Raw genomic sequence first — 22,993 nt, forward strand, 5'->3', positions numbered from 1 at the left:
GAATGATGAATGTGAATGGGACAAAAATTAGATATTAGTGAAAATAAAGTTGTCTTTTCAATATTTTAGACTACTCTGGTCTCAAAATGTGATGAAGATTGCTTCATATGTATATTTGTTTTTGTAGAATGTTGGATCCAATTAGAACTTCTATATCTATAGAGATAGTCTTTATGGGTTAGTCTTGTATTCAGATCAAATTCGACTTCATTATAATGCATTAGGGTGTTAACAATTTGGTTGGATGAGTTTATTTCCAACCATTTATATTCTTAATGACTATAATTAGTTCCTTTATTGAGAAAGGACATATATAACCTCTTCATCAATGTAAAAGAGCTTAGATGTATGCCTTTTTAGTGATTAAATATTGGATTAGATCTTTTATTTAGGAGAAAGGTTGTAAGTGACAAATAACTATCAATTGTACAATTGTAATTGCAAACTATTTCCAAATAATTATTTTATTTTCCTAAAACTGTGCACTTGATGAGAAATATGAAAAACTCTATTTAAAGGTGCTTGGATTCAGTTGAGAGAAGTATGAGCTTTGTTAAGAAGTGCTTTAAGTAAGTTTTAGATGTGAAGCTAAAGGTTGATCATATTTAGTCCATTAACAGTGTCAATTTTGAGAATGTAAGGTTGAATATTCAGAGAATGTTGACAAGTTTGTAAATCTTGATAATGTTATTGTAGGATTTGAATGTAAGTCTAGTCAACCTTTTTTCCTGATAGTCAATCAAGTAGAGATAAATGTATTGTATTACATTTGCAAGTTAGGAGGTTTCAATAAGAACAGATTTTGTTCAATAGTCAACCTTTTTTCTTGATAGCTAATCAAGTAGAGATAAATGTATTGTATTGCATTTGCAAGCTAGGAGGTTTCACTAAGAAGAGATTTTGTTCAAGGATGTTAGGCTAGTGTGCTGGTATGAAAAGTTTATGGTTCAACTAGAATTGATGCTCTCAAGTAAGGGATTTGGTTATTCCTTATGATTGATACCTTTAAAGTGTTTACATGTTTATATTATTCATGAGGCTACATTAGGAGAGTGGATCCTAGCAACATTTCTCATAGTATTCCCTATCCTAGGATTTTAACACACGTGTTAAAGTTTCAATGTGTGACTTGTTCTATTTTTATTTCAATTTTATTATTATCATTAGTAAAGTTTGAATTGATTAAGGACCTTAAAATTTATATCTTCTACTAATTCACCCCCTCTCAATAGGGAAATTATATGCTATAACTAGCATTAAAGCTTTCTTCTTGAAAATAATTATTTAAGTAGATACTAGTTAAAGAATATATAGCCTATTTAGAAGGACCCCCTTAAATAAAACCCCTCTTATTTGATGATACTACTTATAATTTCTAGACTATTAGATTGAAATATATGTCATCTAGAGGTTTTGTGTGTGGACGTCTATAGTAGATGTTTATATGATGTCTACAACTACTTTAACTAATCCTACCAGTCTTTCTAATCCATCCTAAACTTCATAAGTAAGCTATAGACCCTTGACCTCAATAACTTTGGTTTCAAGAAGTATAGAGACCAGTGCTTCTCTTGCATACACGTTGCACAAATAGATTTTGTTCTTCATTGGTATATATAAGTAGATCCTTTTCCTCCTTCTCTATCTTCTTAGTCTTGACAACCAATAGTCAATTTCCATGCAGATCAAGTGAATTATGACTTTGTCTTTCCAACTATCATAGTTGTCTCCATCAAACTCTGGACTTTCTTTATGTATCTCTTCAAGTTGCTAATATTCCTTATCAAAGAGGACTTGATGCTTTCATATAAATTGTGAGAAAGTAAAGTTCACCCACACAATTGGTGGGGTGGGGCGGGGAACCCAAATAAGAGATAAATCATACGTAGTGACATAATGATTTGTTAACTAGGGAAAAGCCTAGTGTGGATGACATCTAGACAAGATAATGTACTAATATAGAAGTTCCTTGTGAAAGGATATGATTCTGTGACCCATATGTAGTGCAATTAGTACAATAGTACTTATTAGAGGAAAAATCCTTGTTAGGAGACTTCGAACCCTTGTGAGAAGTTTCAAACCCTGTTAAAGGCTTGTAGGATGATAGGTGGACCCACTTCCAAATTGCTCCAATCAACAACAAAGAGTAGATATTTAGAATAACAAATCTAAAATTTGAATTGACCAATATTGCACCTCATTACCAATAGAGTTCCTTTGAAGTCCAAAACCAACATCCAATTCTATCTCTACTCTTCTCTGATTAAATTTACATCCACTTACCACACACTTTACATACATGATTCCTTCTCAACAGTGAACCATAAGGAAAATTGGAAGGGAATATATTATACAGCTCTTTTATCTTTGAAGAATACACATATTAAGTTTTAAGTAAAAATAATATTCATTTTCATTAACAAGAGAATATGAATTGGGTTGCTTACTGGTGTATAATTCATACTCTACATATTAGTTTGAATGAAAAACTCCCATTGCAACCTTGCTTTGTTGTTTACAACACTTATGATCTTGATATGAACAAATCACATGAGCCGCTGAATTAAAATTTTCTTTATAGTTATTATCTTCCGGGAATCAACATCTACATAACTCTTAATCTCATATCAGAGAAAAAAATTGTATGGAAAACAAAATGGCTAAGAGAAGAAGCATGATAGGATTTTGACAATCATTGATCCCACAATATATGCTACTGGAAACCGTTATTTCGCAAAGAAAACTATTCAGATTATAAATGAACAAGCTTCCAAAACCAAAAAAAAATGTACTACTTCTTGAGAGAGAACAGATGAAGACCACATCTAACCCATACAAAGTAGGCCAAAAGCTACAGATAATTCGTTCAATGAGAACCCGTTCAATATTTTAGTTTCCTATCAGTGTAAGGCCCTAAACAAATCCAAACATTTTATTTACTCAAATGTAATCCCTGTTCCTCTTATTTCTGATCGCTATGCATGAATTGCCCATCCATCTCCTGGTATAAGCAGTTTGAGAGACGATGCCCATCTCTTCCCAGAAATATGCGTTCGCATAAGAATGAGCAACTCCATGGGCCATTCTTCCGCTCCTTCCCTAGTAATAGATAGTCGGCATTACAGAGCCGCCGAACAGGGGTATGTGTTTCAACTTAACAGACTCATTGAAGAGCTTGAGAAAGATTTGGATGCACGGCGTGAATTCGCTAGGACAAAAAACTCGGAAGGAAATAGTACATTTCACTTCGCAGCCTTATATGGCCTTTATGAATTGGTGGAAGAGTTAGTCTAATGGGAGGAATGGAGGAAACTATAAGGTTGTGGAATTTGTGAAATTTGCAGCTTACAGAACAATAGAAAAAGAAAAAATAATAATATCTCTGTATGAAAAGATCGGTTAATGATAAAAACTAGAATGAGAAAAAGAGAGCATCCATTGATTACAGCATATCAGTCTGTAAAAATTGCTTCAGTTTTGATTAACAACCACTACAACCTTATTAAAAAACAATACAATATAAGAAAATCCTAAAGCTAATCGTGGAGAAAATCTAATGTTTAATTGACACATCAGCCAGTTAACCAAGACTGGGAACGGTCTCTGGCATAATATTTGGATTTAATAGAATTTGTAAGTGGTGATCTATAAGCAGTGATCCATAATTAATGCAACATAGAGTACTAATCTCCTGTGATTAGTAGGTCATCTATATAGAGTACCATGAGCAACAAAGAGCCAGATGTTCTAACATATAAACATTTAGATCAGATTTAGATCTCAAAAAATTCGAGACAAAAGATAAGAATCCATTTTAGCATATCAAGCACGAGGTGCCTTCTTGAGGCCACAGAGTGATTTCTTGAGCTTGCATACTAGTAAGGAATTATGTACATACCCTTTTGGCTGCTCTATGTAGATCTCCTCTTCAAGATCACCATAAACAAAAGCATTCTTCACATCCATGTGATGAATCTCCCATCTTTTTGTTGCTGCAATAGTTAGAGACAATTGAATGGAATCCATTTTTACCACAGGAACAAAAGTCTCATCTTAATTAATGCTTTGAACTTGTTGAAAACCTTTGGCTACTAACCTTGCTTTGTATCTACTCACTTGACCATTTGCTGATTTCTTTGTTTGATAGATCCACATGCACTTGACAAGCTTGCGATTGGATGGAAGTGGAACCAGCTTCCAAGTTTGGTTCACAATAAGAGAATTGTACTCCTTGTCCATGGTAGCTTCTCAATGAGGATTCCCTGTAGCTTCTGCATAAGTTTGAGGATTAGATAAGCATGCATTGGAATAATGGAATTGGTAGCTGAAAATGCATGGGGAGCATCATATAGCATGTTCTTTGTCTTCTCATAGGAGATGTTGAATTATCACTTGAATCCCAATTAAGATTTGGACTTGCACATGCATGTTCATGTTTATCAAATTTAGATGAATCTAAAATGAGAGTTGTGGTATCTCCATCATCCTCAAGATCTATGAGAGAATGAAGCACAAAAGTGGTAACATGTTGCACTTGAGATGCTTGGCATGGGACTTACATCAAAATATACACTCCTCTCTATGAAGAGTTGTTATGTAGAAAGATCTAGTAATCTATAACCCTTCACATCATCTAGATAACAAACAAAGATACATTCCTTTCTTTGATGCTCCAAAGCCTTCCTTTTATCAATAGGAATGTGAGCCCATGCATGAGATCCAAAAATATGAAAAATGAGTGACCATTGCTTGCATACCTCTCCATGCTTCAAAATGAGTTTTTTCTTTAACAAATTTGTGAAAAGATCTATTTTGAATATATGAAGCATAGTTGATTGCTTCAACCCACAATTTTGAGGAAAGGGACCTAAAATGCAACATGCAACTAGTCATCTCCTTCAAAGATCAGTTCTTCCTCTCAACTACCCCATTTTGTTGTGGAGTATATGGAACTCTATTCTGCAACTCTATGCCTGCTTCATCACAAAGATTTTGGACATCATTATTGACATACTTTTCCCCATTATTTGTGTGGAGGATTTAGACAAAATTTTCAAATTGCTTTTCTGCATGGGCTTTAAAACCCTTGAGATTCTCAAACTCTTTAAACTTGTATTTAAGAAAGTATACCCATGTGTACCTTGAGTAATTATTAATGGATGTAAGGACATATCTGGCTTTGCTCATAGAGGGCTGGGGAAAAGGACCCATTAAATCACTATGAACAAGCTTTAGAGGAGAGGAGGCTCTCCATTAGATTACCTTGGGAAACTTTTCTTCTGGATGTTTGCCAAGAGCACAACCTTCACAAACTCTAGTAGAGAATTCCATGATAGGAAAGCATTTCACCAGCCCCTAATTACTAAGCTACTGCATGTATCCAAAATTCATATGTCCAAATCTCTCATGCCAAATTCTACTTTCATCATTTGCATGTGTTATAAGTAAACTAGAATATGATTTTATATGATTTTGCAACAAAATCAAAGAAAGTGTACAAATGAGATTGACAATTCACCTTACCAACAACAATTTTGGAGTTATCTTGCATGTCATAGATGCTCACAGAATCTGGTTTGAATTCAACTCTCCTCCTAGTTCTAGTATGTGTCATTTCATACACAAAAAGTTTTGGGATATGCAAGAAATTCTCAAAACTTCCAATTCTAAGTTCAACCTTCCCAATTCCACATGCTTCTACAAACATCATCTCTCATGAGAATAGGAGAACCAAAATATGGTTTCAAAGATGAAAGAGCATATTTTGTGGCAGCCATATAGTGTGAAGCTCTATAGTCTATGATCCATGCATCTGAGGAAGAATGAATCTAAGCTATCAATGCATGAGCATTGCCTTTGGTTTTTGGTGCTTTTTCTTTCTACTTCTTGGGACTCTTAGGAATAAGACCACCAAGATTATGCTATTGAAGTGTCTCTACCATGAGATCAATGGTCTTCTTCAAGCATGATGATATTGGATGGTACTCACGATTGCAATAGATGCACTTTGATTTTCCCTTTGTGTCATTTTCTTTTGAGTCTATAGAACCATCTAAAGGTTTTGGATTGCCATCCTTTCTTGGATATGAATCATTCTTCCATTTTCCTTTGGATTGCTGATTGGATTTAGAGTTATTCTTCCCATTTGTGCACACAATGAGTGGACGAGCTTTGAAATTCTTCAAGGTACCCATCTTTATAAGCTTATCCTACTCATGTATTAGAGACTTAATAAAGGCATTGAGTGTGGGAATCTACTAATTTTCTCTTGTTGTGAGTCTGATTGTGTGGAAAGAAGATACAAATATTACATATTTTGGACCCAACTTTGATAGAATGGCAATAATTAACTTAATTTTTTCATTCAATACCACATCCTTTTTGCTAAAGCAACAAAGCTTTGAACTTTGTGAAGTAATATTGGATATGTCAAAACTCCTTGGATCTAATGAGATGAGCTCATTTTTAAGGATATGACCCTGCATCTCATCTTTCTTTCCGAAGAGAGTCTCGAAGGTATTCCAAAATTGGTTTGGAGTTGTGCAAGCCTCAACATGGAACAATAATTCTTGAGATATGGACAAGCATAGCAAACCAAATGCTTCATCCATATAGTTGAAGTATTTATATTTCTCTACCTCTATATTCTTAATTATTTGATAGAGGCCTTTACTCCAGAGCTAGAGTAAAAGTTTAGGCTTCCAATCAAAGTAGTTGTATAGTGTGAGAATAACAAAGGTTGGAGAATCCATTTTTAGATGTAATTTTCTATACCTACAACAAAAGAAAATTGGATTTTTCCCTTTATGTAACCTACTCCAATACCATGTGAAATTTGTAGCTTATAGAACAATTGAAGGAAAAAAATAACAATATCTATGTATGAAAAAAGTAGTTAATGATAAAAACCACAATGAGAAAACTAGAGCATCTATTAATTACAACATAGCAGTCTATGAAAATTGCTTCAATTTTTATTAACAACCACTACAACCTTATTAAAAAGAACTAAAACATAAGAAAAGCCTAAAGCTAATCAATGGAAAAAATCTAATGTTTAACCAACACATCAAACATCAACCAGTTAACCAAGGTCCTAGGAACAGTCTCTGTCATAACATTTGGATTTATTAGAATTGTAAGCTGTGATCTATGAGTAGTGATCTAAAATTAATGCAAGAAAATCTGATAGATGCATGAGAAAACCCTGAGTTGGAATTAACCATTCACAAAATTTCTATTGAGGCATTTACATGATGGCAATGATTTGATCATTTTACCAAAAAATGTGGGCAAAACGACTCTTTTTATGGCTACCTAGAGTAGCCATAAAGATATTGTTGAGTGATTGTTGCATTTCATGAGTCCCAATAGCAATATGAAGAAAGGAGATGACCAAACACCACTTTATTCTACAGTCTTCTACAGGCACACAAATAATTCCCTTGATTCTTACAAAAACAAGTACAGATAAATTAAAGTGCTCTTCTTTTCCTTCTCTCAACTTTTATGTATTTTTTTTTACTTTACTTTTAAAATTAAGAATAAATTTTGAAGTCAATAGATTTTACAATGTTGGAAATCTATGAAACACATCTTCAGGTACATTACATCATATTATACTCCCTTTTTAGCACTAACCTCATCATCTACAACTACAATTAACTTGAATGAATAAAATTAAACTATTTTGATTATCTATGTGATCTTCACAACACACAATTTTCAAGAAATGTGAACCCACTCAATGCTTCCAACAACACCTAGGTCAATGAAAATTAATGAGATTGTTTATAATAAATCACTTATATTTGTAAAAATTAGATGTGGCTTAATGTTTTATTATCGATATTGCATGTACTTCATCCCCTACCCATGGTTTTCAATCCATGGGATTTCCCTCCACTAATTTTCCCACATTAAAAATAAAATGTGTAGAGTCCAATTTTTCAGCTACCAATGCATTTTCTCATAGGTTGCCAAATCCTTTTCACTGTGAATATCCATTAATTAGGACATTCCATGAAACCACCTTTGACAAATTTATTTGCACATTTCTCCAAACACATTACATTCACTAGACCACATTTTGAAGACATATGATCAAATAGTTCACATGCCTTATCTTTACATCTAAATTTCTTACACATGTGTGCCAGATAATTCGCAACTCCATTTCCTTCTCTAAGAATGTGATTTATTTTAACATTCTTGAATGTAGTAAGTCTTTTCCTACAATCCTCCATAAGACTTGGGATTTTGCAAGGACTTCTAGCCTTCTTTAGGAGGATATCAACAATAAACTTAGAATTCACTTCCATAATGACAATGACAACTTTTGTTTCAAGCTCTCTTGAAGGACTTCAATTCCTTACCACATTTCCACACCTTCCATAAAATTATTAGAATTCAGTCCCATGTTTTTAGCGAATCCCTGAATCATTTACCCTTTATTATTTCTCACTAATCCTCCTATCCCAAGATATTAGGGTTGCCTTTAGAGAAACCATCCACGTTGCATTTCAACTAGTCTTAGTTAGGTGGGTACCATTTAGTATCCTTCCTTTTCCATATGCTATTTTGGTTCATTATTTACAAGGCTTTGATTGATATTCCAATTCTTCTTTATTTTAGTATATGTAAGATTGGGAAAGGAAAAATACTAAGTGGAATAAGTAACAACATTGACATTATCCCTAATCAACCTTTTACCAATTTGAAAAAAATTAAAATAGGTTTTCTCTCTTCTCTAAATTTCCTATTACTCTTTTCTTTCAACAAAGTCCAAGCTACAATGGGAAGAATATGAAACTAAAGGTTGGATAGAACAAGGTGAGCCAAAGAGGAGTTTGTCTAGATATAGAGCATTTATTCACAGTTTGACTTAACCCATTGAGTTTGAAGAGATTGAAGCACAAGCCCCCATAAATCATAAGCCAAGGAACAATGCCAAAAGATGTGATCAATTGACTCTACCTCCATTTCACACAAAATACACTTGTTAGGGAGCATAAATCCTATCTAAGAAAAATTTTTGAGGGTAAGAATTTTATTATGAGCCACCACCCACTAGAAATAGTTGATTTTAGGAGTAAGTTTCGGAGCCCAGCTCATTTTTGATAGAGGATTAGATTCTTGTATTGAATATTTCAATAAGAAGGCAGATCTCACAGAGAAGGAACCATTAGTGATATATTTCTATATCCATCTATCTTCCAATCCATTATAGAATAGAAAAGAATTTGAAAACATTTTCATTAGAACTTTGAACCCTTGTTAGAAGGTTCAAACCCTAGTAAAGGCTTGTAGAAAGATAGCTAGACCCCCTGTCCAGATTTCTTCACTCAACAATAAAAAGAAGATCCTTAGGATAACAAATCCAAAAGATGATTTGACCAATATTGCAACTTAATTGCCCATACAGTTCCTTTGGGGTTGGTTTGGCTGTAGGAATATAAATATGGGAATAGGACTACTTATTCTTGAATACTTATTCTCAAATACAAAATGGGAGTACGTATTCCTATTCTTGTTTGGTTCAGCTAGAACTTGATGGGGAATTCAGAGACTCAAAAGTTTATATTTTGTAAAATAAATAAAATTGGAATACGAATACATATTCCAATTCCACCTATTTGGGTAGGATAGAAAATGCTCATTTTTGGGTCAAAATTGAATTACATATTCCTATTCTAATTTCGATTTGGTGCATCCAAATAAAGAATTCAAAATTTGAAGAATTTACATATGCCTATTCCATTGTATTCTCACTGCCAAATAGGCTGTTGAAGTCTAAAACCAACATCCAATTCCATCTCTGCTCTTCTTTGCTCAAATTCGCATCCACTGACCACATACTTTACATACATGATTCATTCTCAAACCATGGAAATTCAGATAGTGAATCATAAGAAACATTGAAAAGGAATATATTTTATTGCTCCTTTATATTTGAAGAATGCATAGATCAAGTTTTAATAAAAACAATATTTAGTTTCATTAATAAGAGAATTTGAATTGGGTTGTTGACTTGTGTATCATTGATATTCTACATATGATTTTCAATGACAAACTCCTATTGCAATCCTACTTTGTTGTTTACAACACTTACGATCTAGATCTGAACAAATCATCAGTCGCCTAGTTAAAAATTCCCTTATAATTGTTATTTGAATCAACATCTCCATAGTTCTTAATCTTATATCAAAGAAAAAAATTATATGGAAAACATAATGGAAAAAAATTATATGGAAAACATAATGGCTAAGAGAAGCAACATGATAGGAATTTGACTTTCATTGATCCAGCCATATTTGCCTCTAGAAACCGTTATTTCACAAAGAAAACTATTCAGATTACAAATCAATAACTTCTCAAAACCGAAAAAACAATGTACTTATACTTTTTGAGAGAGAACACATGAAGACAACATGTAACCCATACAAAGTAGGCCAAAAGCTACAGAAAAGTCGTTCAATGAGAACCCATTCAAAATTATAGTTTCCTAATGGTGTGAGGCCCTAAACAAATCCAAACGTCTTATTTATTCAAATCTACTCTTGGCTTCAAATCTACGTTTTTCATTCTTTAAAGGGTATGTAATTTTGTTGATCATGTTTGATCTATTTATTAAAGTAAATAAATAATATCAAATCACATAGGTAGGAATAATAATTAAGGTTTCTTCCTCAGCATGCTTGAGAATCTCAGCTTAGAAACATCCATATTTTGTCAAAGGCTATCTACTATTTGTGTGTGTATTCCTCCATCCAAATCCAGGCTTAGAAACATCCACGAAGAAAAGATGCATCAAAGCAACTTTCTATTTCGGCGAACTGATGCGGGTCAATAGCGAAAAATATCTTGAGCACAAGAAATCCTCGTATCAAAATTGAAATTCATTCTACCCGCTGGTCTTGATATGAATGAATGCTGATTTGGTTAGAAGTTGCAATGATCGTAACTGTTGATATGAATGAATGCTGAGATAGAAATAATGCACTTCACCTTGCAGCGTTTTATGGCCATTACGAATTGGTGGAAGACTTCCTCAGTCTGACGGGAGGAGATGCAGAGGCTGGTAACTTTTTGAGGTTTCAAAATGAAGAAGGAAACACTGCTCTTCATGAAGCTGCAAAGGGAGGAAATTATCCGAGGCATTCCCGTGATGACGATCATTTTACCAAATAATGTGGGCGAAACGCTCTTTTTGTGGCATGTCAAAGTGTCATGAAGATGCGCCATCCTTAAAGCTTCGAAAAAATAAGTCAATTTTGACTATTTAACACTTTTACAGTTAGAATGAAGCTTAGTGTGTGATGTTTCAGTGTCTGATTAAGATATTGTTGAGAGATTGCTGTGTTCCATGACTCCTAACAGCAATATGAAGAGAGGAGATGGCCAAACACCACATCATTTTGTGATCTTCTAAAAGCACACAAGTAAACTCTTTGAATCTTACAAAACCAAGTAAAGATGAATAAACCGTGCTCTTCCTTGTCCTACTTCTCTCAAGTTTTATGCATTTTTAATTTACTTTTAAAATTAAGAACAAATATTGAAGTTAATATATTTTATGTGGGAACTTTGTTTGGAGAAATTATCTTTGTTTGTGGGAAAATTGTTGATTATTCTATTCATATATAATAAATCGAATATAAATATATAAAATTTTGTGATATTATTCTTAGGATTTAAGTGTATAGTTTTTGAATTTTTCTGATTGGTTTACATAAACCCATCTCTTGTGACAATGAATAGAATACTTAGCACTCATTGGAGCATCGATTGAGTTTTTTTTTTCTTATTTGAATTTTCTTCAAACACAATGTGTAATCAGTTTATGAACTATTAGGTAAATTACAAAGGGAAACGGTTCGAGGACAACAATCAAGATTGGAAATGGCAGTGATGTTAATGGGGACGCTTGTGTAGATAATGGGGGATAATGAAGAAAAAGAGCATCACAGGGAAATAAAACACACAAGTAAAAGAAGACAAGGGTTGCGCAGAAAGTTGTAGCACAATAAAAGGGAGTGTGTGCACCGCTGAGTTGAGGAAGAGTACTGATGCTCTCTTGTTTGAAATTCTAGAGGTTTCTGTTCTAAACTTGGAGTGCATTGCTTAAGAATATTAATCAGTTCTTAGATAATGTAGACTTTTATAAAAGTTAAATATTTATTATTATTTTAAGGTTCCTTTCAGGACAATGACAGAAGCGCTTTGTAGAAATCTGTTTATATTTGAAGTATTTGAGTGTGGGTGTGAGCCCTTAAGTGTTATCAAAGTATGAGTGTAAGAGACTTTTACTATTAGGTAGTATTAGAGCAGGTCTTAAATGTATTGATTGATTGTCAAGCATGGGACAAAATTGATTGAGTTCAAAAGGATTGTTATAGGCAGGAGAGAGTTTTCTTGGGATGAGTGGGTAAGTGCACAAAGTTGTGGTGCCAAAAGGGGGGTATAAGTGGACACCTTTTTCCTGAAATCTGCAAATTTTGAACTTCAACAAGAATTTGAAGATAGTTACACTCAAAATTTTTAGATATGACAAAAAAAAAGTCGTAATCCTTTGAATCTAGTTTCTAAACTACTAATTTTTTTTCAAAATGGTTTAGTTTTAGGTCCTCAAAAAAGGGGGCCACAAAAAATGGTATTGTTTATTCCAAAAAAACATAACACAGTACAAAGTGTGGCCCCCCTAAAATTTTAACTTTTTTTTTGAAAATTTTTAATCGCTCTGGTCAAAAGTTACTTAACACTATGTAGTTTATCCCAAAATTTTCGGGTAATTTTATAATGTGTATTTTTTTTTTAATGAATTTTTTAACTAGACACATCTCAAAAACGTGAAATATCTATGTGCTCCCCCTAGAAATAATTGAAAACTAATATGAAATCAAAACTTTTTTTTTCAAAGTGTGTAGAATGGAGTCTAGTTTCTAAAAAACTAAGTTGTTACAAAATTCGATGAACAAGCTAAAATCTAGAGCCTAATTATTACGTGGTGGTTTTTGACAAAAAATGAACATACATTCAAAAGAAATTATAGATGAAAGGCTTGAAATAGTTCAAATTAAAAATAAATTATATGGTCAGATAGCTAACACAGAGACCTATAATGCTATGTAACCTGATCTTATCGATACCCAACCATGAGAAATCTTGAAAGGGAGCACAAAAGAAAAAATAATCAATTTTTGTATGTTTGCTGGAAAACACGTCTCAGGCCTGTTCATCAAATCCAAACCTTTGGGTTGGATCTCCAAGGAAAAACCAAGCCTTAGGCTTGGGTTTGTTTAAGGTTTAAATAGTGCATGCACGCGCTATTTAAACCTCAATTCTAAATAGCACGCGCGCTATAGGGCGCACACACTATTAAGATGTAAGTTGCAAAAGACAACTAGGTGGGGGGGAGGATAGGGGAATGGCTATGTGTGTGCATGAAAGAGATAGAGAGAAAGTAGGGGATAGGAGAGAGGAGAGAGTACATGATGGGAGAGAGAGTAGGGGTGGTAAAGAGAGGAAGTGTGAGAGAGAGTAGGGGTGGAAAAGAGAGAGTGCGGGAGGGGGGAAATAGATTTAAAGTAGAGGATGGGAGAGAGAGGAAGTGTGAGAAAGAGTACAGGTTGGGAGAGAGAGATTAAGAGTAGGGGATGGGGGAGAGAGAGAGTAGGCAATGGGAGACGAAGTGGAGAGGAAGAACTCGAGAGAAAGGAGGATGGGAGCGCATGTGTGTGAAAGAGAGAGTATGGAATGGGAGAGGGGGGAGACAAAGTAGCTCAAGAGAGAGTAGGGGATGGAAGAGAGAGTAGGCAATGGGAGAGGGAGTGGGAGAGGGGGAGACAGGGGGGAATAGAAATGTGTGTGTGTGTGTGTGTGTGTGTGTGTGTGTGTGTGTGTGTGAGAGAGAGAGAGAGAGAGAGAGAGAGAGAGAGTAGGCAATAGGAGAGTGTGAAAATTTAAGAGAGACCAGAGGGTAGCAGAGAGAGAGAGTGGAGAGGGAGAGAGTGAGAGTGAGAGTGAGAGTGAGAGAGAGAGTAGGCAGTGGGAGAGGGAGAGAAAGTGAGAGAAAAAGTAGGGGATGGAAGAGGAGAGAGGGGGGATGGGTGTGTGTGTGTGAAAGAGAGAGAGTCAAGAATGAGAGAGGGGAGAGAGAGATAGAGAGAGTAGGCAATGGTAGAGGGATGGGAGAGAGAGAGAGAGAGAGAGAGAGAGAGAGAGAGAGAGTAGGCAATGGGAGAGGGAGTGGGAGGGAGAGAGAGGTGGAATGGAAGCATTTAAGAGAGATAGAGTAGGGGATGGGAGAGAGTAGGCAGTGGGACAAGGACTGCAAGAGAGAGAGAGGGGGGGGGATGGGAATGTGTATTTATTTATAAGAGAGATAGAGTAAAGGATGGGAGAGAGTGTGAGAGTTTGAGAGAAAGTAGTAGGGGATGGGAGAGAGTGAGAGTAAGGGATGGGAGAGAGAGAGAGAGAGAGAGAGAGAGAGAGAGAGAGAGAGATAGAGAGAGAGAGAGAGAGAGAGAGAGAGAGAGAGAGAGAGAGAGAACTTAAGAGAGATAGACAGTAGGCAGTAGGAGAGGGAGTGGGAGAGGGAGAGGGAGAGGGAGAGGGAAAGGGAGAGAAATAGGGGGGATGGGAGTGTGTGTGACAGATGTAGAGAGTAGGGGATGGGAGAGAAGAAGAAGAGTGGGGGGATAAGAGTGTGTGTATCTATAAAAGTGAGAGAGTAAGAGATGGGAGAGAGTGTGAAAGTGTGAAAGTAGGGGGTGGTAGAGAGAGAGTACAACGATAGGGGAGAGAAAGTAGGCAGTGGGAGAGGAAAAGAGAGAGGGGGGATGGGAGTGTGTGTGTAAGAGAGATAGAGCAGGGGATGGGAGAGAGTGTGAGAGTGTGAGAGTAGGGGGTGGCAAAGAGAGAGAGTATGACAATGGGGGAGAGAAAGTAGGCGGTGGGAGAGGGAAAGAGAGAGGGGGGGATGGGGGTGTATGTGCAAGAGAGATAGAGTAAGGGATGGGAGAGAGTGAGAGTGTGAGAGTAGGGGATGGGAGAGGAGAGAGAGAGTAGGGGATGGGGGAGAGTGTGAGAGTGTGAAAGAGTAGGGGATGGGAGACGAGAGAGAGAGCAGGGGATGGGGGAGAGAAAGTAGGCGATGGGAGAGAGAGTGGGAGAGGCAGAGAGAGCTTGTACAAGATGGGGGAGAGAGAGAGTAGAGAGGGAGAGAGAGAACTTGAGAGAGAGAGAGATAGTAGGTAGTAGTAGTGTGAGTGTGAGAGAGAGTAGGGGGTGGTAGAGAGAGTACGACGATGGGGGAGAGAAAGTAGGTAGTGGGAGAGGGAGAGAGAGGGGGAATGGGAATGTGTGTAAGAGAGACAAAGTAGGGGATGGGAGAGAAGAGAGAGAGTAGGGGATGGGGGAGAGAAATTAGGTGGTAGGAGAGGGAGAGCGAGAGAGATAGGGGGGAATAAGAGTGTGTGTGAGAGATCTAAAGAGCTGGGGATGGGAGAGGAGAGGGGGTGAGAGAGGTAGAGAGAGTAGGTGGTGGGAGAGGGAGAGTGAGAGAGATTAAAGGATGGGAGAGAGTAGGAAGAGAGAGAGGAAGGGGATGGGAGAGAGAGTAGGGAGGATAGAGAGTAGGGAGGATGGGGAGTGATGTGTTTTGAGATAGTGCGTACGCACTATCTCAAATCACCAAAAAATGGTCAAAACCAACCTTGGGGCCCATTTCATCCATTTTTAACTTTTGGTCTGTTATGTTCTCTATTATTCCAACAGAAAGCATGGGTTTCAACATCTAGCAAAAACTATTTCAACACTTTTGGAAGCTAGCAAACACCAAATTCAATCATTGGATACGTGATTTGAAGAATTTTTGAATTTCCTTTAATAGAAAAGGTTAGTGCAATCCATTTTAAATATTGTTTGTCGATATATAGATAAAAATTTGATTATAATTTGATATGTTATGTAATATATAGTGAATTCATTGAAAATTGTATGTTTGAATGAAATGTTATTTCGAAATGGTTAGAAATTTGACAAGTCATTTGATATATATTGTGTATTTGTTCAAATAATTATAATTTTTATATGTAATTGAATAATTTGTAATTTACACATTTTAAGTAATTTGGATGTTTGAATAATTTGACATGTAGAAATCATCATCATGCCAAGGAAGAAACCAAAGATTCAAACAAATGCAGATAGGGAGAGAGATTTGACAATTAAAAGAGATAAAATGAAATTACTACATGAACAAAGAAAATTGCAAAGCAATGATGAAGAATTAACTTTTGAAGAGGATCAAGAACCACCAGTACAAAGAAACAAGGAGGAAGAATTAGAAAGACAAAGAGAACGAATGAGATTATTATGCTCAAGAAGACAACTGAATTGTGAAGCTACACCATCCTCCAATGTTGGAGTCATATCGTCCGCTACACCATATTTGAATGTTGGAGTCATATCATCCGCTACACCATCTTCCAATGTTGAAGTCATATCATCCTCTCATGTTGAAGAGACATTGATTTATAGATCCGACGATATACACACTCCATCATGTCATGTTGAAAGCACAACATCAACACATCAAGTAGGTGATATTCCATCTTTTACATCTTATTGCCAAGGCACATCATCTTCGGTTCAAGGTACACAATACACTCAAACTTATATTGATGTTCAAAATGTTGAGAGAATTGAAGAGATTAGAACACCTTCTAGAATTCATTTTAGAAAACTATAATATTTGATTGATATTGATACTAACATTTTGAAATCAATGCCTGACAAGATTAGCAAGCGTACTTGTCAAAGAAAAGTTAATCATATGTGGAGATTATTTTTTGAAGAATTAAATATTGTAGGTCAATGCCAATTATTTGTTGAAATGATGAGGAATTTGAAATTTAGGCCTATCATGAAGATTCTTGGGCTAAGAACGATGGATGATTCAAATGAAAGAAATATTGTAAAGAATCTAATGAGTGCTTATGACAAAGTGGGTTCTAAATCACACATGAAAGATAGTAATATCACAAGACGAGTACTCACATCGACAATAGTAAGTAGCCAAATGAAGAAAGCTTGACTCATGAGAAAGAGAAACAAAATATTAAAAATTGGTAGAGGTACCTTAAGGAGAGCCATGCTAAGGTGTGAGAGATTAGAAGATCCAACAAAAAATGAATTATGGACATTTAGCGGTAGACTACCACGAAAAGATAAAGAAATTAGTGAAGCTTTGAAATCATTGATCGAAGATTTTTGGAAAAATAACACACGTGTTTCTCCTAATCAAAGAGATGTTGTAAGAAAGAGGATTGGTAGCCGAAATCGCGAGCCACATGCGAAACATTTTTTGGACTCAACTCAAACACAATTTTTGCAAAATTTATTGGTATGTATCCTCAAATTCGAATAAGTCAAAGATCTTTTGAGATGGGTAAACTTTTTTATGTAAAAATAAATCACACACGCACAACTTGTTGTTGTAGGATACATATTGAATTTTCTAACCATTTTGATGTTTTTAGGCACATATGCATAGTTTTGCATTCTTAGTTTGTTTTGCAGGATTGTGACATAAAAGAGCCACCAAGATCTCCAAAGGAATTCATATCCAACATTTTATGTGAAATAGGGGACGGCCAACAATTTTACAAGACATCATGCTTGGATGATACGTGCTTATTTTGTGGTTCTTTTCAACTTTTATCAACTTGTCAACATATGGATAGTACACATGCAATTGGAAATGAAATAGTAGATTACGAAAAATTCAAGACAGTGACATATTCTCTAAAAGATGGAAAACATGGTAAAAGATGTGATCTAGTTATTGAAAAGATTCCAGTGTATGAGTTCATGAAGATTTTTTGTGAAAAGATTATGTACTAGTATGCAAGGCATACCCATAGAGCTCGATGGTTGGATTTGCAATTCAAGTTGTGCAAGGATACGTTTCCATTGGATACCATTGTTTTGGTTTTAAATTTTGCAGAGAACTACACACTACAACCACAAAATGAGGTGCAAGCAAAGTATTATACATCTCAACAGGTTTCCATATTTGTTCACATAACATTCATGCATTCACCTACAAGTACAGAGGATGACAAGAAGATTTTGAGGGAGTACCATTTTTACATCAGCGATAATCGATCACATTCTACGAAGTTTGTACATGGTTGTTTTTAACTATTTTATGGAGATTTGGCTAACAGGGGCATATCATATCATCAACACATTATTTGGTCAGACAATTGTGCATCTCAATTCAAGAATGCACAGATGTTCTATTGGTTGAGCAAGATGCACAGGTTGTGTAGAATTCAATATATGTGGAATTTCACAGAGGCTGGTCATGGTAAGGGAGAGCATGATGGTGTAGGCGCATGCATTAAAAGAGCCTTGGCTCGTGAAGAACTAAAGTACAAAGATGGAGCAATATTGATAGATGCAAAATCCATCATCCAATGGTGTAACGGTACAATGGGTCCAGGTAAGGAAGGTGAGTTTACAGCTCGTAGATTTTTTTTGGTTGATAGATAATACTAAGATTGCACCATATCAGGATTGTTGCACACTAATAGGATCTAGTGAGTTACACTCTTTTAGAAGCTCTAATGCAGGTTCATGGAGTATCCACACACAAAAAATGGCATGCTATTGTCCATCATGTGCAGAGGAAAATTGGGATGACTATGAGTCAACTGAATGGGTGGACAAATGGGATATACGGGTTTGGACCCAATTGACACCTATCGTCCCCCACAAGCACTAGAAATGGTAGAGATGGATTCATCTATTGACTTTGACCGCTTGTCAGATCTAGTGCAACCTGGTAATATATATATATATATATATCTTTGTAATTTCAATATGTAACTTTATAACTTTTACTCAAGTATTTTTTGAATTAATGACCACATTTTTTACATTTGTCATTGCAGGCCATGTTTTTGCTGTTATTGCACCTAAAGACAATGAAGAAGGGACAGATTATTATTTGTGTCGTTGTGTTGAAGCCAAACAAAAATTGGATCACTCGGTTATAGATGGTGAAGGTTTAGAGTACCATGTCGATGCGATGGTTGTAACAGGCACATGGCTTAGACGATATCCTATGAAAAATCCTAACTTGTGGTTATTCGAGGATTGGCAAACAGAGAGGAAGATTCTTCATTATTCAAACCTTGTTGTCGCATCAAATTTTCACTTGATAAAATATGGTGGAAAACTACATAATAAGATTCTTTGAAAAGTTTGCGAGTTAGACCATGAGGCAATACTTGAGACATTAAAATGTCGAGCAGATCCAGTTGGCTCATTAGATTGAATTGGGAGAGAGAGAAAAAGTGATCAATTGGATCCAAATACAATGTTACAACCTCTTCCCCAAGACTATCACATGACTAAGGTGGACTGTATTGTTATGATGTGTAAGTGATGAGATTTAGTTTTGATTTGTTTAGAATCTAGATACATTATTTGAATTTATATTAGATTCTTTAATAGGACCCTTTTTTTTAATCTTATCTTAGATTTTTTACTGTGCTAATTCTCCATTTGTAGGTCACCAAAGAAGAGAGCTAATAAAGTTGATACACAACTGATAAAGGGTGAGATGCCAAAATCATCTGCGAAATGGTATTATCAATTCACATCCTCAATATTTATTAGTGTTCTTTGTTCAAGTACCATTGTATGCTAATCATCTTATGCCTGGAATTGCAGAGGTTAAATTATGTCAATACTAAGATTTGTAGCATCAATACTAAGGTTTTAAGCATCAATTGGTCATGCTAAGTATAGTAGTTGTATCATGAATCCTTCTAAACCAATATGACTAAGATTCTCAGAAGAAGACTAAACCATATCATCTGTCTACTCCCTCTTTATATAAGAGTTTGTCAAACAATGAGAATGAAATATTGATTATTACTCCCCCCTCAATGTAAAATTCTCATTGATTGCATTTTGTAAAGTTTTAAGTCACTATCAACCTCTATATCATTGTATTCTTCTTATCATCAAATTACACATCAATGAGAATATGAACGATGACTTCTTCACATGAACTTGACAATTATAAATGCTACACCTTAATAAATGTTTGGGCTTGGTCTTTACCATTCGAGCTTATAATACAATACATTGGCTTCATTTGTATTTGGAAGTATTTATTATGTTTGTTCCAAAAGTCATTGTTCATTTGCCAATATGAAAATGCGACTATCATGAAAGGCATAGTCTTGTAATTTGTAATTTGTATAATGGTATAAAAGCTAGGTTGTGGGTTTGAATCCATACAACCTATGATGAGTGAATAGTGCCATGCAAAACACCCTTCGTTTCTTTTTCTATTTCAAACACATTCAACCATAATTACCACCATTACCACTACCAAGGGATGAAGTCTTGTAGGCTTATAGGTAAAATTCTGATTGGTAGTGATCTCCATAACAAGGTGATCTTGCTATGAGGCGGACTAGTATCAGTGTCCAATGCAATACTCTCCTTCTAGTTGAGAAGCATATTTGACCCATTCTCCTAATTGCTTCCCTCCCCAAATTTTCCATTGCCCCCATGACCCTCCTTCTCATGCATTTATTCTATTTATTCTTCTACCTCCTCCTCCGCTTGGCCATTTTGCAACACCATCTGGATGGAACTCTAGCCTTCCTCAAAACCATTATACATGACCTCTCCTTCTTCAAGATATTCTATAAAAAGTTCCTCAAACCTTGAACCTTTCAAAACCCCAATCTCAATGGAAGGCTTCTAGACCAAAGGAACTAGAAGATCCGGTTCTTTAAGAGAAAGAGACAACAAATCCAATTTTCTAGTGACTAGATGGAAAATTGGGGAAATCATTTCAATTAGTTGTAAATCGAAAAGAATTATAAGTAAACTATATCAATATAATAAGTAACTTAGTAATTATATCAATATAATTTAATTACTAAGAAAATGAATTTATTACTCTAACATATAGTACATTATTTTGCACACAAAGGTGTTGAATTTGATGCTTAACAGATTTACATACATGTGTAATAAATAATAAGTGTTGTAGCTTTGGGATCAACACTATAAAATGAAGGATGTCATACTACATTCACAGAGGTACCAAAATATTTTATTTGATATGGAGACAAAAGAAAATGTGTATTCTTCATAACTGCATTTGAGTCTCATGCATTTCATTTTCAGCTATTGACATTAGAGATTCCTTTACATCTTCATCATTTTATTGATCAACGAGTCCTTATTGCACTCACTAGTTCTAAGCCAATGACTAAGGTATGAAAGAGTTTACATTAAAACTTCATTAGTACTGAAATTCAATATAAAATTCATACATAATTTTGATTGTAACATGTTGAGTTACAGAAGATTCTAGACTAATGGACTAGTGAGCATGTTAGGAAGACCTCGTTATATACACCATCTCCCACTTGTTGGAAATTAAAGACAATTAGGGATTTATTTTGTTCCCCTAGTTGGAAAGAGTATATATCTAATGATGTACATTTTACACCTATATGGCATTATTGGGCATATGTTTTGTATAATTTTTTCTATGTATGTCATTTTTTACATATATTTCATGTATGACATTATTAGACATATGCTTATGATATTTCAAATTATTGATAAATGAATTATATGATATTGTTAGACCTTATGGAATCAACTTCGATTTGATGCTTGTATTACTGGATTAGTTGATTGGATGCTAAGATTTGATGATTGTGAATTTTAAGATGTAATATTTTGGAGAATCAAGAAATTTCATAATGCATATTACCTTAGACACATACAAATGTTTTTATATTTAAAGATCAATAGTTATCCATAGCTTACAAAGTTTAGCACCTTTATGTTGGTTGAATTCTTTGTTGAAATTTGTGACTATGGCTACATGAATGGTTTGAACGTATGATTTTATCACATGTTCTAGATGTTTTTGCATGTGAATGGTTTTATGGCACTTTAATTTTATGCCTATAAAACACTATATACAATGATGCTTCTTGTTAGCTTCAATAAGACCCTATCTTGCGCAACATGCTAAAACCTCAATAATGATGTTTTTTTTGTTCATAGTTTGAATACCCATGTTTGTAGAGTTTGATTCTATTAGTTTGATTTTATTAATAGCCCCATGATATATTTTTAAATATTCCACATGTTTGGTTTTATATTCAATCAATCAACATATTTTCCTTTTAATTCTTCCACATTTGGCATATCCATCTAACAATGAACTTATTATACTCCCATCAAGGAGTGCATGATTGCATGGTTTTATGGTGGATGTCCCTCTCTTTTTTAAATTCCAATTTTATTCATCTACATGAGTAAGGGAGATCAATTCCATTTCTTTCAATTGTATTTAAAGGTCATTGAATTTTTTTCAAACAATGTGATTTAATAAATATTATTCAGCATTTACCTCTATCATCAAGGTTGATTCATTCCTCCTCTTATTTTACCAAATAATTTGGATGAATCACCCATGGCTCCTTACATTTCTTGAAGAAAATTTTCAAAGACTTTGCAACATGTCTTCTCTTCTTCCATATAGTTCATGTTCATTGAAGACATTTGGTCAAACAATATATATGCTTTGTATATTCTCACAACACCAATAGTCATGGTACAATGCTTACAAGATCCATAGTTGAAGAGAAGCTATGTGAAGCTTCTAGAACCATGGACCTATACTTAATTTAGTATTATTGCATCCATGTTACTTATGAAAGTGGAACTTTCACATAGATAAGTAGGGAAACCAAAATTGAAAGCCAAACTTAACATAGAAAAGTAAAGCAAGCCTCAACTATATTCTCATTAAACACTGTGAATTCAAATATCTTTGACGGGGCATATATCAGAGCTCGTGCAAGATATGGATGAGGTTCCAGTTCCTACAGGACCATGTTGCAGAGACCTACAATAACCTTGCTCACTTTTT

General features: G+C 34.9%; 1 protein-coding gene across 1 annotated transcript in view; it reads left to right on the forward strand.

Moving 5' to 3' along the window:
• Window positions 1-3,063: 3,063 nt before the first annotated feature.
• The window catches only part of LOC149555130 (uncharacterized), a 78,313-nt gene continuing 58,383 nt past the window's right edge, over window positions 3,064-22,993 (forward strand). The window contains exons 1-2 of the mRNA XM_089829190.1: window positions 3,064-3,235; window positions 10,988-11,156. Coding sequence (XP_089685316.1) covers window positions 3,064-3,235; window positions 10,988-11,156 — 341 coding nt within the window. The remainder of the gene's footprint in view (window positions 3,236-10,987; window positions 11,157-22,993) is intronic.

The sequence above is a fragment of the Cupressus sempervirens genome, chromosome 5 (assembly GCF_028749045.1).
Source record: "Cupressus sempervirens isolate cs-2001-9-10 chromosome 5, ASM2874904v1, whole genome shotgun sequence".
NCBI lineage: Eukaryota > Viridiplantae > Streptophyta > Pinopsida > Cupressales > Cupressaceae > Cupressus > Cupressus sempervirens.